The sequence below is a fragment of the Syngnathus leptorhynchus genome, chromosome 1, assembly GCF_054491065.1.
Source record: "Syngnathus leptorhynchus isolate UIUO chromosome 1, UIUO_Slep, whole genome shotgun sequence".
NCBI lineage: Eukaryota > Metazoa > Chordata > Actinopteri > Syngnathiformes > Syngnathidae > Syngnathus > Syngnathus leptorhynchus.
Genome location: NC_141195.1, coordinates 10,279,583 through 10,294,918, shown reverse-complemented (window position 1 = coordinate 10,294,918; position 15,336 = coordinate 10,279,583). Strand labels below are relative to the sequence as shown.

Here is a 15,336-nt window from a genome sequence, read left to right as displayed (position 1 = left end):
GAGCAGGAAGTGAATGGAAATAACAGCAGAGGCATTCCAGGGTTGGCTACTTGCCCCGGCGCCGGTGCGCAAGCTCAGCACTACACAATAAAAGAGAAATGCAGACCAAGCCAATTGGTATTCTGCTCCAGCCGAGACAAATAAATAGAAGCGATAAGACACAGGAATGGAATATAGAAAAAGTGAAAGGCAAACGGGGGAGTCCTAATTAGCTTTTGCTCTCTAATGTGCCCACCATGCAGCTGGAGAACCTTTCAATTAATGCGTGCCCGGCCAAGATGACTACATCAGCTTTCTGCATTGCCCATCCAGTCGAAACCCCTCCATCTATTTAGCAAACAGACCTCTATTAAAATTCAGCGGTGAGGAGAGGGAGAGCAAATAAATAGCATACAAAATAGACAGAGAGGAGAGAAAAAAAATCTATTTGAGCATTTGACAACGTCAATAATGGAGGAGGATGTTTTTGTCCGAAATGTCTCCAAAGAGTGTCGATGTGATAGACAAGGAAATAATAGTGCGGAAATCTCAGTTCGACCACATTAGTCAGGCCATTCGTGTCTGCTGAGGGCCAAAAAACATCGTCATGTGTCAAAGACAAGATAAACTCAAACCATGTGCTTTATTTAGCACTGCAATCTGGATGCCTCTAATTGCTTGTTGGAGCTCAAATAAATTCAATGCAGATTTACCAGTGAACTGAGCACTACTAGAGAGGAATATTAAACGTAAGATATACGTATGTATACATTTTGCCATGTACTGTGCTCAGAAATTCTAAAAATGTGCAAAACTCCCATCTGGGTATCAATCCCAATCTTTCACATGGGCCAAAATATTTTCAACTGATAAATATTGTTTGATATCTTGGTATTGTTATTTTGTAATGTGACGTTAAGATTGTTTTTCAATGTCTTCTGTTGGCATTTTACTTGACAATAACCTTTTACCCCGCACTATGGGCAACATACTGCTCTCACAAGCTACTTTTCCCAAGTGGTAAAAAGACGCTAAAGCCAGGCCAACCCGAGTGTGAAATTAAACAGGTGATAAATTCTCCTGTAAGGTGGTGGACAGAGGGGACAGTCATTTTTCATTACTGCTAAATTAAAGCTGAGAGAAAACAAGGGCCAATTTATGCTTACCCCACTTGGTTCTGTCAAGCAAGACTAAAGAGTTTTTTCTTTTTTTTTTTTTTTAAAGAGCATCTTCCTGAACTTATTCTCGATTTGAAGTACAAAAAGTGGGTACATTTGTCTTAGATGAGGTGTTGTGCTTTTGTCAGCAGCAGGGTGAGCGAATTCAGCTCTGGGCTTTTATTCTGTGATCGATTGCAAAGGAAATGGACAGTGAGACGGATCCTGTAGCGAACTTATTTAAAGATGTTTTCAACTATGATGGCACTTAGTATGTAGTGTTTATACTTTCGTATGTAAGCATGCAAGGGACCCGACTGTCCTCTTGGGAAGTGGCTTCATTCTGACTCAAACACCCACGAGAGTTTTGTTGGGTTTGGTTTGGTTTTATTTACGGTCGTTTCCATGTTCCTCGCCCTGGTCTGTTTTGGAATAAATCCACTCACGGGCCATCATAATTCTTGGTGAACAGCAAGAATTATGACCTCTTAGCAAGGTTAGAGAAATTGTATTTTCACCCCAAAAAAATGTCTTAATGAATGAAATCCCATGTCATAGTGCTAAGGCATTCAGCTTGTCTTATCCATCCATCCATCCATCCATCCATCCATCCATCCATCCATCCATCCATCCATCCATCCATCCATCCATCCATTCATCCATTCATTCATTCATTCATTCATTCAGTCATTCATTCAGTCATTCATTCCGTCGTTCATTCGTCCATCTATTCATTCATTCATGCATTCATGCATTCATTCATGCATTCTTTTTCATTCATTCATTCATTCATTCATTCATTCATTCATTCATTCATTCATTCATTCATTTATTTTAGAAGTATTAAGTATTCTTCTTTTTTTAATCTTATTTCAGTACTAACATTGCAGTACTCCACTCTCCAGACCGACGAAGAGACAGTGTTTCTGACGGTCAAAATAAATCAGTGAGAAGACAGATCAGTGGATCCTGAATGCTAATGCTAAATGCAACACGAACAACAAAGCAATGTGTTTCTCTTAACTGTGTGTTATCTGTGCCAGTAATTGGTGTTCATTAAATGCTATTTTTCCCTATTTTACATTGACCAATGATGACTTCCAAGGCTTGTAAACGACCCAGATTAAAAATTTGTTGGACAAGAATCTGACTCAAAATAAATCTAATTTGCATAGTGTTCACCCATCTTAATTAACTGACCTGAGTGACCGACCAAGATGTGATTCTGATGAATAACAATCATACCGCACATCATATACTAGATGGGTTTGAAAGACCAAACAAGAAAGGCAAGCTTTGTGCTTCTCCCTGTAGAAGCTTATCGATCACAGCCAATTCAAGCGCCGTCTGTAACATTTTTCTTCCCAAGGGGCTAGATTTATTATTATTATTTTTTTTTTAATAGAAATGAGTGCAAAATGGAGAGAGACTAGAGCAGGCGACAAGACAGGCAGCGACGGTGAGCAGACACAAAAAAGAGACAAGATTCTATTGTGTAGGCCTCTGAATGAAAATGAGCTGGTGATGGAAAGAGGCGAACGCTCAGGGACAGTATGAACTAGGCGTAGAATGAAATGGAAAAACTAAACCATCAAGCAGCACGACCAAGTGTTGGGGGCCCTCGGGGAGGCGAAGGTTTGTCTGCTCAGTGCGGGGCCACTAGCAGACAATGTGGATGAAGCGGGAGATGAATACCAGAGTTTGACGCTGGGGGAACGGATTTCTTCACGCTCTACATACAAAAAAGGTCACTCTTTCCGTCAATGAAATGATGTTAAATCTACCACAGGAGGCTTTGGCATCGTGAGTCGCCTCGCAGGCCCCCGGCCAATGTGGTAGACAATGGCAATGAGGGAACCGAGGGTGTCGGAGAAAAAGCGAAGAAAAGAAACACCCGTGGCAAGCTGTAGAAATGGAGAAGGATTCATCTCATGTCTATTTGCACTATCCTCCACCTGGCCCCTCTTCTCTACCACCCAGCCCTCCTGCCGGCAGGAGTAATCTGCTCCCCTTCGCACGTTGTCTAGTTGCTGTGATCACCCACAAGCCACGAGGGGAACGGCGTGCCACCATCTGCATGACAGCCAGAGGACAGCAACCCCGCCCCCCGCCGAGTCGAGCTCCAGAATGTAATATTGCCGCCTGGCGCTGATCCCGATATGATTTGCTCACTGAATGACATCAAATTCATAGAAAATACAACACTGCACGATAATAACTCACTGAGTGAACTATAGGCCTAAGAGCTCTGTAAAGAGTAACTGGGTCGTGCTTCTAAAATGATGGTTATCCACCAAAAGACTAAGAGTGAAATTGTGTAGGAAATCAAAGACCAACAGTTAACACATAATGCCACTGAAAATATTAGGTTCAGTTGTAATATTTCTAAGCTAGCAATAAATTGTTATGTATTTGTTTATGATACAGCATTTTTTTTTGCATAAAGGGTAGGCCATTGCATCCATTTTTAAAATCAGGTCTGAGGTGGAAAGTAGGTAAGGCAATAAAGTAGAAGAGCAGGTTTAAGTGGTGGAAAGATGCCTGAATACAAAGCAGACTGAGGTAAAGAAGGCAGGTGTTGGCCTCCTATTGAATAATGTTTCAACATTTTTTTATGCAAAGCAGCATGATGCCTGAGTCCACACAACAAAAGAAGCAAAGAAAATGATTTCCAAATGTCCAACTTCCCTGCCTTTAATCAACCTGAATTAATTGTCATTCCCCATGATGAGCTTTATTTATGGACACAGTTCCAGCTCATTCTCTCCACTCCAGTTCATCAGCATGCGACGGGTGGCAAGTAAGGCCATTAGCAAAAAACAGCACGGATGACTGTAGACTGTACATCAGGTCAGCCGATTAAGATGATTACACAACTTCAACGGCCGGTTGCTTAACATAATTACGCTATTTCAAAGTCCATTTCCTACCTTCATCGCAGCTGCCTGCCTTGGCCACCTCGATTCTCTTCTTCTGCACGCACGAGGACAGGTGGAGTTCACACCCGTTTTCGTAGGTGGTGCCGTCACTTCCGCACACCGGAGAGAACGCTTCACCCGAGCACGCCGGGCACTCGCACTTACTTTGGACACAGCGGGCGCCCCAGGCACACATAGTGTTGCCGCATGTTTCTGAAAAAAAGTTCACACACACACTCAGAGGTTTCCAGGGTACGCACAAAACCTTTTTAATCATTTTTAATAATAAACCTGAGAATTTATACATAATCGGCTCTGGGCTTAGGGCAGCGAGTACAAGAACGCACTACTTACTGCACTCCCCTTGGCTGACCACGTGGAGTTCCATCTGTTTTTTGCAGGCCCGTACGTGAAGCTCGCACTCACTGGTGTAGGTGGTCCCATCGCTCCCGCATACGGGCTGGTGGGACTCCACGCACTCGGTTGCACAAACGCACTGTCCACTTTGGGCCTCGCAGATTGCCCCGAAAGAGCAGTTGGCACAGGCCTCGTCTACAAGGAAAATAAGGTCAAATTTAGCCTGTGGCTGATCATTTTTAAGGGCACGTTCTTGATTCAGTCAATAAACAAAGAACTCGGAAAAGAGAAATGGAGATTTTGCACATTGATAGTAACACATAAGCACAGTCTACCTGAGGCAAGTTGTAGAATAAAACAAGTCAGAATGAAAATCACATATATCTCTATTGAGATTCAGATCTGAAGACAAGGCTGGGGAACAAAAAAAAAAAAGAAGACAAATCCTTGAAATTCCCAAGAGCGGCTGAGCATAAGTGAAAACATTTGCAACCAGCTCGGCTCTATATTAAGCTCAAACTGAGAAAGAGGTAAATTTTGAATTTTTCAGCAACAAGACATATTCCATGAATCAGATTGAATAGATTGGCACCACAGGCGGCTTTTGATGATAGCCTGACACAACTAATCAAATATCATGATAGATAGATGGATGGATACCGTCACTCGCTCTGGGTAGCTGAAAAGGTCTGAACATGATGAGCAAAGCGTACGTGTGTTCTATGTTAAATTTCACGAATGATAGAGCTGTCAATGTTTTGTCATAGCAACAGCATCACAATGATTAAAGAGTGATATAAATCAAAGGTTAACTGTATTATGTTCAAAAATTGTAGTATTTAAATTAGGGCTGACTATCGTTAGGGCTGCTCTCGGGTGTGTGTAGCCGTAAATCAGGAAATGATAGTGGTGAGCTTTGTCCGTTATCAGGTGAGTATCCCGATAGTGGACTTGCCTTTTTATCAGGCAGGCGCTGTGACCCTTAGCTGCTTCTCCACGAGAGCGGATCCTCAATACAAAATGCATCACAGACACATCAGATTGAAGGGCAGCCTTATTTGACAAGAAGAGTTACTGAAGATTTTGTTGTAATTATTAGCAGGCCTATTTGGTGTTTACGATAATTTAGGAGAATTTGTCCAGAGCACATAAAAGTAAAAGGTAAACAAAAATACAAACGCAACAGTTGAAACACCCTTTTACTTTAAACATAAATAAAACAACCCCTACAGACAAGTCTGAATACAAACAATTACAGATCTGACCCATTTTTTTATGCCTGTATATTTGGAAAATGTTAATTTATTGCTGGTGGTTATGTATGAATGTTGCATTTCTTGTCTGAGCAATTTTGGCTATCTTTATGGGCTTGGCTCTTTCAGCCCCAGGGGCCGTAAAGTAAAGTGCATTCAAGGCACATTATCAACGAACATTTTGATATGTGTACGGCCAAGTCTCATGTCTGCGACCAGATATACGAGCAACTTGAGTTTGGATTCGAACATTTAACTGCTGTGTGATTTAAATTGGCTTCCTAATACAACAAAGATGCTGGGTTTAATGACACAAAAAGAACCCATGATAGCATCTGTCATTTTCATGCTGCATTTAACACAGGTGTTCTCACAATGCTCATTTCCTTTATTACACTCTAGAGTTCATAAGGGTGCCCTTGAAAGTCCCTGCATGGGCCTCGACGGGAAACTTCTGATGTTAGTTATTTCACTCAGATTGATACCTTTCTTCTCTTTTGGTGGCCTTGAATGCGCCAGAGATTGAACCCCATTAGAGAAAGTAAGACAAATATGCTCTTAGACTGTAGATTATATTAATACTGGAATAGAAGATTTCTGCCACAGCTTCAACCAATTGTTTCTTTGTATTTATGTCACTGTGTGACATACAAAAGATAAGATTATTTCTGAGTCAGAGCCAAGAGGAATGGTTGTATTCACTCAAAGAAACTGAGCAAGACCTTTCACCCAAACTGTTCAACCATACCACTTCACAAAATTCAAAAGGTGCAGTGCTTTCAAAAAATCTTTAGTCCATCATTATTTGACAGACTGTTCAAGCTAAATATTAGAGTTTTGATTATTTTTTTCTTACACACTGAAGAAATGAGTTTGAAAAAGAAAATCTAATGGTTAATTGTCGTTCACAGCAGAGGACTGAATTGTGTGGAAGTACAAAAGCAAGAACAACTCCGTAGACAAAGCCATCAACGCCTTGCCTCGCCCATGCCAATTAACGGTTTCTTCCACCCCAACAAAACATACGTATAAATCTTTATGGTTTGCTCCTCTTCATTATTTTTCCGTCAACCTATTTCCTCTGGCTTGTGCGACTTATATATCACCCTCTCCTGCGTCTACCATTTCAAAAAACAGTGGGAGAGGGAAAAATCTGGTGTGGTGCAGGTTGTTATTTTTTTTCCTGTTGTCACATCCTTCCGACATCTCAGCTCTATCTGTTTGGCTAAAGCCATACCAACGACCCCATTCCTGTGGTGAATGTTACATCCAACTGAGGCGTCTATTAACCAAGCACGTCTGTCCCAGCCCACCGAGACAAGGTGGCGAGGTCACACAACACTAAAAATGCCAGAGGGGACTGGATTTAAGCGGGCGGGTGGGACTGGGGAGTTGAGATCTTAAGAATAATAACGACTGTCACTCACATTGCTATAAGGTTGCACCTGAGTCATACAGATAAACAATTTTTTTTAACAGCCCTCGGGGATGGAAATACAATCATATTGGAGTCTAACGTGCGCACACATAAGCACACAGGAGGCCACATAAAACCTTATTGGGAAGGTGGATGGGAATCGCTCCTCTGGATTAGTAGCTGATGAATGACATACACTAACTGTATCATCTAAAACAATGGCCAATATTCTAAAATCGCCAGCAGCATCAACTACTTGAATGAATAAATGCTGCATATCAAATGAATAGTTGTTATGATAGCTGTTATAATTTATCATTTCATGTATTAAAAATGGAACACAACAAAGTAATTAGAGATTCACTTTGCTAAACGTATATTTGGACCAAATGTAAGTGGACCAAAAATGATCTGTAGTGTATCCTTTTGGGGATTTCAACAAAAATTTAATTATTGTTTCACACAGGTTCCACATTTTTGAAAGTTTTTGTGTAAATCTGCATGCATATTTTTCTCATCTCTTGTATATACAAACTGCAAATTCTTCAATCATGACTAAAATGGCAGTTTCTTACAACAGGATCAAAGCCTCTGTAGAGTGTAAAATTGGTCCACAAATTTAACCATTGCAAACCAAGGTAATGCTTCTCATTGAAATGAACAGAAATGCAATCAACAAGTTCCAGGGACAGAACCTCGTTTTAATCACTGTGTGGTAAAATGAATAAATAAATACAATCCAATATTACATACTTAATTCTGAAGAAATAACAGTGTATTTGCAAGGAAATCCCTGTGCAAAATAATTATGCTTTGGGAATAATGCAGGATATGGCAGCTATTTTGTTAAATGGTATCCATGGAGAATGTAAACAAACCTGGGTGAGAAGGAACATTAAGATGCAAGAAAGGTAAAGTGAATGCACTGTTTTTTTTCTTGTTTTTCCTTGCCCTCCTGGGGGGGGTTAAGATCAGGAGATGTCATTAATATTTGTGAACTGTGGGCATGAAAAGTCTCTGTGATTGGGGTCAGTATAGATAAACATGACTTGACACTCAGTTGCAAGCAATCATATTGTAGCTAAAGATACAACATGGGTAGATTTCTCCTTGCTTCCTTCTTAAACCTGCTAATTAGCTGTCACTGGGCTGCTCATCACTAGCATCATTTCCTTCTACTCCAGCTGCATCCGCCAAAGCGTAATTTTTTTTTATCTTTCTTTGTGTATGTGCAGCTATGTAAAGCATATATGGGTGCCGAGAAAAGCACTATAAATTAATTATTGAATTTTTCATTGCTATAGCAAAAATTAAATAACAGACAGATGACAGACTGTGCAACAAGATCACATACATGAACACGTTACCATGTTTAACTATCATCTCCTTTTTAAAATTAAATTATTGATAAAACTCTGATGGGGTAAGGCAAGATGGCTTGGTAAATCAAGCTAGCCGCCACGCCACCACACGGGCCAATTTCGAAATGAAATAATCCAAGGGTATTGCATTGGCATCAATGGATTAGCTGGTGTTTTTTATGTGTACAGTATGTGTTGCAAAAAAAGCACAATTGAGCCTTCCGTGGCTATGCCAAAACAATTCCATGCATCCATCCATTTTCTATATCGCTTGTCCCCACGGGGGTCGTGGGCATGCTGGAGCCAATCCAGCCGTCATCGGGCAGTAGGCGGGGGACACCCTGAACTGGTTGCCAGCCAATCGCAGGGCACACAGAGACGAACAATCATCTGCACTCGCACTCACACTCACACCTAGGGGCAATTTGGAGTGCTCAATCGGCCTACCAAGCATGTTTTGCGAAAACAATTCATGAACTGAAAATAGTGTGAAAAAAAGTAATTTTACACAATTATGTTCACAAATTGAACTGTTCTGCAATAGGGCTGTTTGTAAACTGTTTGCACCACTGTATATTTCATTCTGCTTCTCCCTTTCTGACTCATAAACACTGTTAGGAGAGGAAATAGCCTATAATAATTAGCTGGGATTACAGGGAATCATTTGTGATTGGGCTGAATGAAGTCATGCAAACATCCCAAAAATAACTCACATGATCATGATCAATTCCAGGCAAACCATTGGCTCGGCATTTGTTACGGCTATACTGCCAAAAATTAGAAAACAAAAAATAAAAAACAACAACAACAACCACCCATTGGGTTAGATTTCTCTCTGGAGTGTTGCGTTGTCCAATTTCTTCATCTGAGTACAGATGCATGGCGTTTACCTGTGGCACGGCTGGTACCATTTGTGTCAACCCATCAGTGAGAGGTAGTTTCATTTCTTGTTGCCATGATATCAGAAACAGTTTAAATTTATAGTGAGTAATCAATGGAATATAAATTATCATCTTCATAGGCAGGCATAAAGGGAGTAATCTGTGTTAGACCAAACCAGGCATTCTCACAATCACACTAAGTGTTTCCAAATTTAAGGTGAATGCAATACCACACCTGGAAAGTGATAATAATTCACCTGTATTGATCACTCCGGATGGCCCTCTGCAGCCATATTCTTTTCAAAATATGCAGAGCAAAAATCCATCCTCGTAAAATGCTGTGAACGGGATATTGAGTGAGGGAGGTCTGGGGAAAGCGGCGCGGCACACGATTGCAGCCGTACTTTAGCTGAATGTGTACGTGTGTGAAGTGAGAAGACAAAAAAGAAAATACTCAATCGCCAATGGAGCCGGTGGGATAATTGGGCTGCCAAGATGGCATCGAGAGTATTCACTGAGTGGCTGTAACAAGCTGTAAATCTCTTCTTGGGACCATGTGTCTGCAAAGTGGATCTGTAGATATTTGTTCAACTTGAAACTTCATTGTCCCCCGTGTCCTAATGATTAGCTGATGCGCCGACACAGCCGGATAATGCCAAGTGACTCATGTAGCCAATTACACACAAGTATTCTCTGTGTTCTCTTTGATTGGGACTAAAGTGCAACACGACACCTAAAGGTCTGACAAAGAATTAAGTCGACAGAAAGGCCCAAAATCAAGAGTTTGCCCTGTGTTTTTTGTATGCCATTGATTCCGTAACCTGTGAAACAGTAACGTGATGCAACATGATCTGACAGCAGAGGACTAGGAAACCATTTACGCCTCTGCGTCAGTAAGCACGTAGTGGCAATTATATATTCATGGGGATCTCTTTCCATTCCTGTCTGTTGTTTCGAACTGAGGCTCTTATTCTTCTTGTCTATGTATATATAGTGTAAGTGGCAATGTACTGTATACGTTTTGTCACTGAGCAATTTTGAAAGGCGCATTGAGTGTGAATTGATTCCCATCAGCTTCAAGGAAAGTCAGTTGTGAGAACCACTAGACTACAAATAACCCTTTGTCATTATAAAGTGTCTAAATACTGTATCGGTAATGTGTTAGCTAATTTTATTGCACTGAATTGTTATGTACGTTCTAGACAAAGTAACACAAGTTCTGCCAAAAATAGTATAGTAAATCAATTGACTAACTCTAGTCCATCTTTGTACAAAACGGTTTCAGCATATTGTTGTTAGTATAACATGCAGATACTCACCACAAGGTCCTTTATGCTGGATGTGGATGGTTTTCTGTAGAGCACAGCCCATCGCTCGCATCTCACAGGGGCTGCCATAACTGCTGCCGTCAGAACCGCACACCGGGTCTGACGTTTGAGGGCAGGCTTCCGGGCATTCACACACGGGTTCATCGTTTTTGACCACGCACACTGCGCCGTGATGGCACACCTTATCCAAGCAGGGGCTCGGCGTGTGGAGATCTGAAGGCCAACAACCCAAAGGACAGAACGTTATTATGGAACGGTGATGGGGAGCAATGATGTCAACCAGAGGTTGGAGAATAGCCTTGGGTTACAACGGGCAAAAGGTGACAATTTGGAGTACAGCGATACTGAGAATTGTTAAAAATAAATGAAAAGGCGGGAAAAAATACAATTATGCAATACCACACTGTTTCTGTGATGCATTTTCCTCATTTCCTTTCCTATGTGGCTGTTCTGGTGTATCCTAAATCTTTGAGGAGTCTTCTCATACTGGTGGCACCAGCCAAGACAAAAAAAAAAAAAAATGCTGCCTCGTGGCACAACAGAGATGAAAAAGCCTACGAACAATAGTTGCGCTACGGAAAAAACGTCAGGATTAATTGACATTCCCACTGTGCCCCTTCAAAGGCTGCCATTTGCATCTCAGCAAGAGCCAGGGATTCAGCCAAAGAGACTAAAACATATAGAGAACAGACAGAAATAATGAAAAAAATAATGAGGAAAAGAAAGAAGAAAGAGGTTTCTGCTTAATAATTTAAAAAACGGCAAGCTACTGGGCAGAAGCAGATATGAAATGTGAACATCACAGGGAAGTGCCCGCTCCAGTGTTACACTTCAGCACGGCTTCATTAAAACCAAGGCTGGATTCTGCGCAGTTTTTGGAAGACGGGTGTAGGCGGGGCAGACACGACCTGAGTTGATCAGGAGAGGAGAAAACTCGAACAGTCGTTTGATCGGAACCCGTCGCCCTGACTCAATCAATTCTTAAAAACCTTACGAGGCAATGGAAGTATTAGATTGAGGTCTGACGGCAGGGCGGTGTGCACTTTTGCATCCAAAGTACGGGAGAGGCGACTTTCATCAAAGCTTTCAGCCATGAAGGATGGCCCTCCCTGCCAAATGTGGTGGGTCAGAGCAGCAAATAAATCTTAATGAAAAATTGCCAGTGAAGCTTCAGAGCGACCGAAGTCTTCATTTGAAGACTATTTATACTTGTTGCTTTTGTTGGAAGCTGTGGAGGTAGGCTTTCCATTGCCCAACATTAGTGCGACTACATATGAAGGGCTTCCTTAAGCATACTTGGAGTATGATGAGATCTACCCTGGGCGTTGTGTCAAATTGCATGCCACAACATTTAAACTTTACACAGGTCTGATCGGCTGGACTGGATTGGCAAATATTTTGCATTTTTCTGCGAAATTGGTGAAGTTGCAATGTTATAATTTGCTGATCATTGAAGTTACTAATCGGATCTGCAAATTAACACGTACATCGCACAAATTTTGTGCTGCCATTGTCGATACTCCAAAGTAAAAGATAATTTAAAAAATAACCAGAAGTTCAAATCTCCCCTCAAAATTAAAATTGCAAATTGTAGCTATTTTATTTACAGTTAATAAACAAGTTGTTTAAATAGATTCAGTCCATCTTTTGATCGGATTGTTGATCGGTTATCTATTTTTCACCTCGTTGACCGGCCCCAAAATCTTGATTGTGTACAATTTAGCCACGTTATATTAATATCTGATAGACACAATGAGCATGAAAGTCCCTGTTTGATGAAAATAATATGAAATAATCGTCAATGACTCAAAACAATCTGTTGTCAAAGGAATTCAGCTAGAAATACTTGAATTGTATAGAAAATGTTTTTGGGTTAAACTGGGGTAAAAATGTGTGGAATTTGCAAACTGGGGATACCCTGTAAGTGAGTATTAAAAATCTAAACGATAACATTAAACGATAACATTAAACATTACTCTTCTGTAGTGCTTTGATTGAACATGTAATTGTTTTGGGGTTATGAAAGATCTTCTATATAGTATGTGGTCTTCTGCTGCTACATCATGAGAGACACCAGAGGTGCACATAAACACTTAGGATGTTTAGCACAAGTTGAATTCAGGCAAGCTTTTAGAAAAGCTTCTGTAACATCCTTTTCAAAGCGTGCAATCTTGAGCTTAATTTCGGCCTGTGCAAAAGTTCACCAGACAAAGTCACAAGCAACCTCAGCCTGCGATAGTTCCTTTGTCTCCCATGTAAAAAAGATCAAAGTATTTCCATCCCCAACTCTTTTTATCACACTACCATTTCCTGGGAGCAAACTTTCCGCCTGATTTATTAATGGGAAAGCGTGTCAGGAACAAAAAAAAAAAAGACGACTCTCCCTAAGTGTAAAAATTCGTGCTGCACAATAAGAAATTTAAGATTTATTTGATTTTTCTCTCAGATGGAAGAAGAGGCTTTAGAGTGCTCTTAACATAGTCCTGTGGGATGGTAATATTTCCTATTTTCCCTTTCCCGAACCCTTAAATGCAACACGTCATGCATGTATCTGTGTTTCTGTCGCAGAATGAACCAAAACGGCAAGTTATTTATTCATGAAAGTGACGGCTGAATGGGAACATCTGCACAGCCAAATACTTTGGCAGTTCAGCCAAGGCATTGTTGTCGCTCCACAGGCTGAAGCATCGGCCTAATGTGACGGTGATGGAAAATGAGGACATTCATAAAGAATTCTGCTGCACAAGTTAAGGACTTTACATTCTATGTCGCATCAACGTAAATCCGGAAAGGCTAAGGTCCAAAATGGATTACAGTGCAACCTCAGAATTTAGATGCTATGGTTATACATACAGGTAAGGGATAATATATTTAAAGAAAATAGATGCCATTATCCCAAAGTTAAGATCCGTTCATTCCAGGCAGATGCACTAATCCTCCTGTTGCAGGCTCATTCTAAGTCGAAGACTTCAGGGTGAGTACAAAATTTAATATATTTCCATTTTTCTCTCTTTACACTTTTGTTTTAGTTTTACTATACAGCTGTTAACTTGGAACAGCACTTGGGAAATTCCACTGCAGGCCTAAGTCCTAAATAATTATAAAGCGACAACCCTACAATCCAAATTCTAACACACACAAAGCAGACAAGTGGGGATAATGCAGTCTCATTAAACTCCTGTAACATGCTGCCAAATTGCTAGGGGAATATTTAGGTAAGTGCCGCTCAATTCATACATAGGTAATTGAAGTCCAACCTCTGCAGTTTGTGGGATTGGCGCATTCCAGGTGACACTTGCGGCGGCCAACTGGCCGAGGGAAAGACCTTACATGCCCATTATAAGCCGGCGTTCCAGTGAGACACAGCCAATGCACACGAAGCAACAACTTGTCTTTTTTTAATTATTTTTAAACTTGCCAACCTTTGATCAAAATCCCTTGTCACCCTTTTGCATTAAGACGTTCGTGTATGATATCCAGGAAGGAAAAGTCTATTAACATAAAGGAGAAGACATACCCTGTGGGCTGTGTCTGTCTACTACTCGTGAATAATTATGAGGGGCAAGGGGGGCCTCTCAGCAAAGACCATGGTGCATTTTAAATGTAATACAGAGTACATTTTGACTGTCCATTGGGGCACTTTTGATTTAGCCATGTGAATTCTGCCTAGAATCAGGTGACCAGGAAAACGCAATGCTTCTCTATCGTAAAATTCTGTACTTCCAAGAACATCAAAGCATTTTACTTTTCAGATGTGAAGTTTTATATATTTGCAATTGATGTCATTAATTGCACTGCCAATCAAAGCCAAGAGACAGCATTCCGAGAGTAATCAAATCAAATTATACCCAATTTGCAAATGTGCAGCTTTGCTTGATTTCATCACAGCCCAGCGGCATGAAGCAACCTCAAGTCACTTTTGACACCCTGCTGACCCAAATAAGCTCGACATTTTCTGCTTGCGGAGAATCGCCTGAAGCGCACGTTACTTGGATTGGCCGTCTGCCTGCTGTCAATCTGCTTCCCACCGCACTTCCTCAAATTAACTTGATTAGCAGAAACTGCACTTGGGCTGAAGTAAGCCCTCAAAACTCAGCAAGTCAAAGTTGGAGTGAAAACCTCAAGAGGTAACTCGGGTACAAATGAACACAAGTTATGATTCACCATAGGTCACCTTCGAGAGGCTGTGGCATACTGGCATAGCATTAGCTGATAGTATGTCACCTTAAAATGGCAAACTTGCATGTATAGTAACATTTCCTAGTACAATTGGGAATCAATCTGATTCTTGAAATAGAATAGTAATATATGGAATTTGGGATATACTGTGGTACCTGTCTGTTTGTGATGTAACTCGGGATTGTATGCAATCAGTATTTCTAAATATATAGAAATGATTTAACTTTGCTTTGAAAGGTAAATGACAGGTTTGAGTTGGCTAATTCTTGTGCAATTCTGAAATTCTGAAAATGATCAAGCCTCCTTGACATGATTTTAATTAAAAAATTTAGCAAAATAAACAATCCTAAAAGATGTTTGAATCAAACTATCCACGGGGGGTAAAGACTGGGCCAGGCCAAGAATAGAAAAAAACAGTAGACACCTATTGAAAAGCACAAGAAACCCTCCAGATGTTTTGATAATCCTTCAATATGCAATTTGTGAGTAGCTACATACATTTGAAC

At 40.8% G+C, this 15,336-nt stretch overlaps 1 protein-coding gene across 2 annotated transcripts in view; it reads right to left on the bottom strand.

The window, feature by feature from the left end:
* agrn (agrin) overlaps positions 1 to 15,336 on the bottom strand; it is a 184,733-nt gene that overhangs the window by 56,973 nt on the left and 112,424 nt on the right. For both annotated transcript variants that reach the window (XM_085914793.1, XM_085914800.1), the window contains 3 exons: positions 10,643 to 10,864; positions 4,409 to 4,606; positions 4,067 to 4,267 (listed from right to left, as the gene is read on the bottom strand). In XM_085914793.1, coding sequence (XP_085770919.1) covers positions 4,067 to 4,267; positions 4,409 to 4,606; positions 10,643 to 10,864 — 621 coding nt within the window. The remainder of the gene's footprint in view (positions 1 to 4,066; positions 4,268 to 4,408; positions 4,607 to 10,642; positions 10,865 to 15,336) is intronic.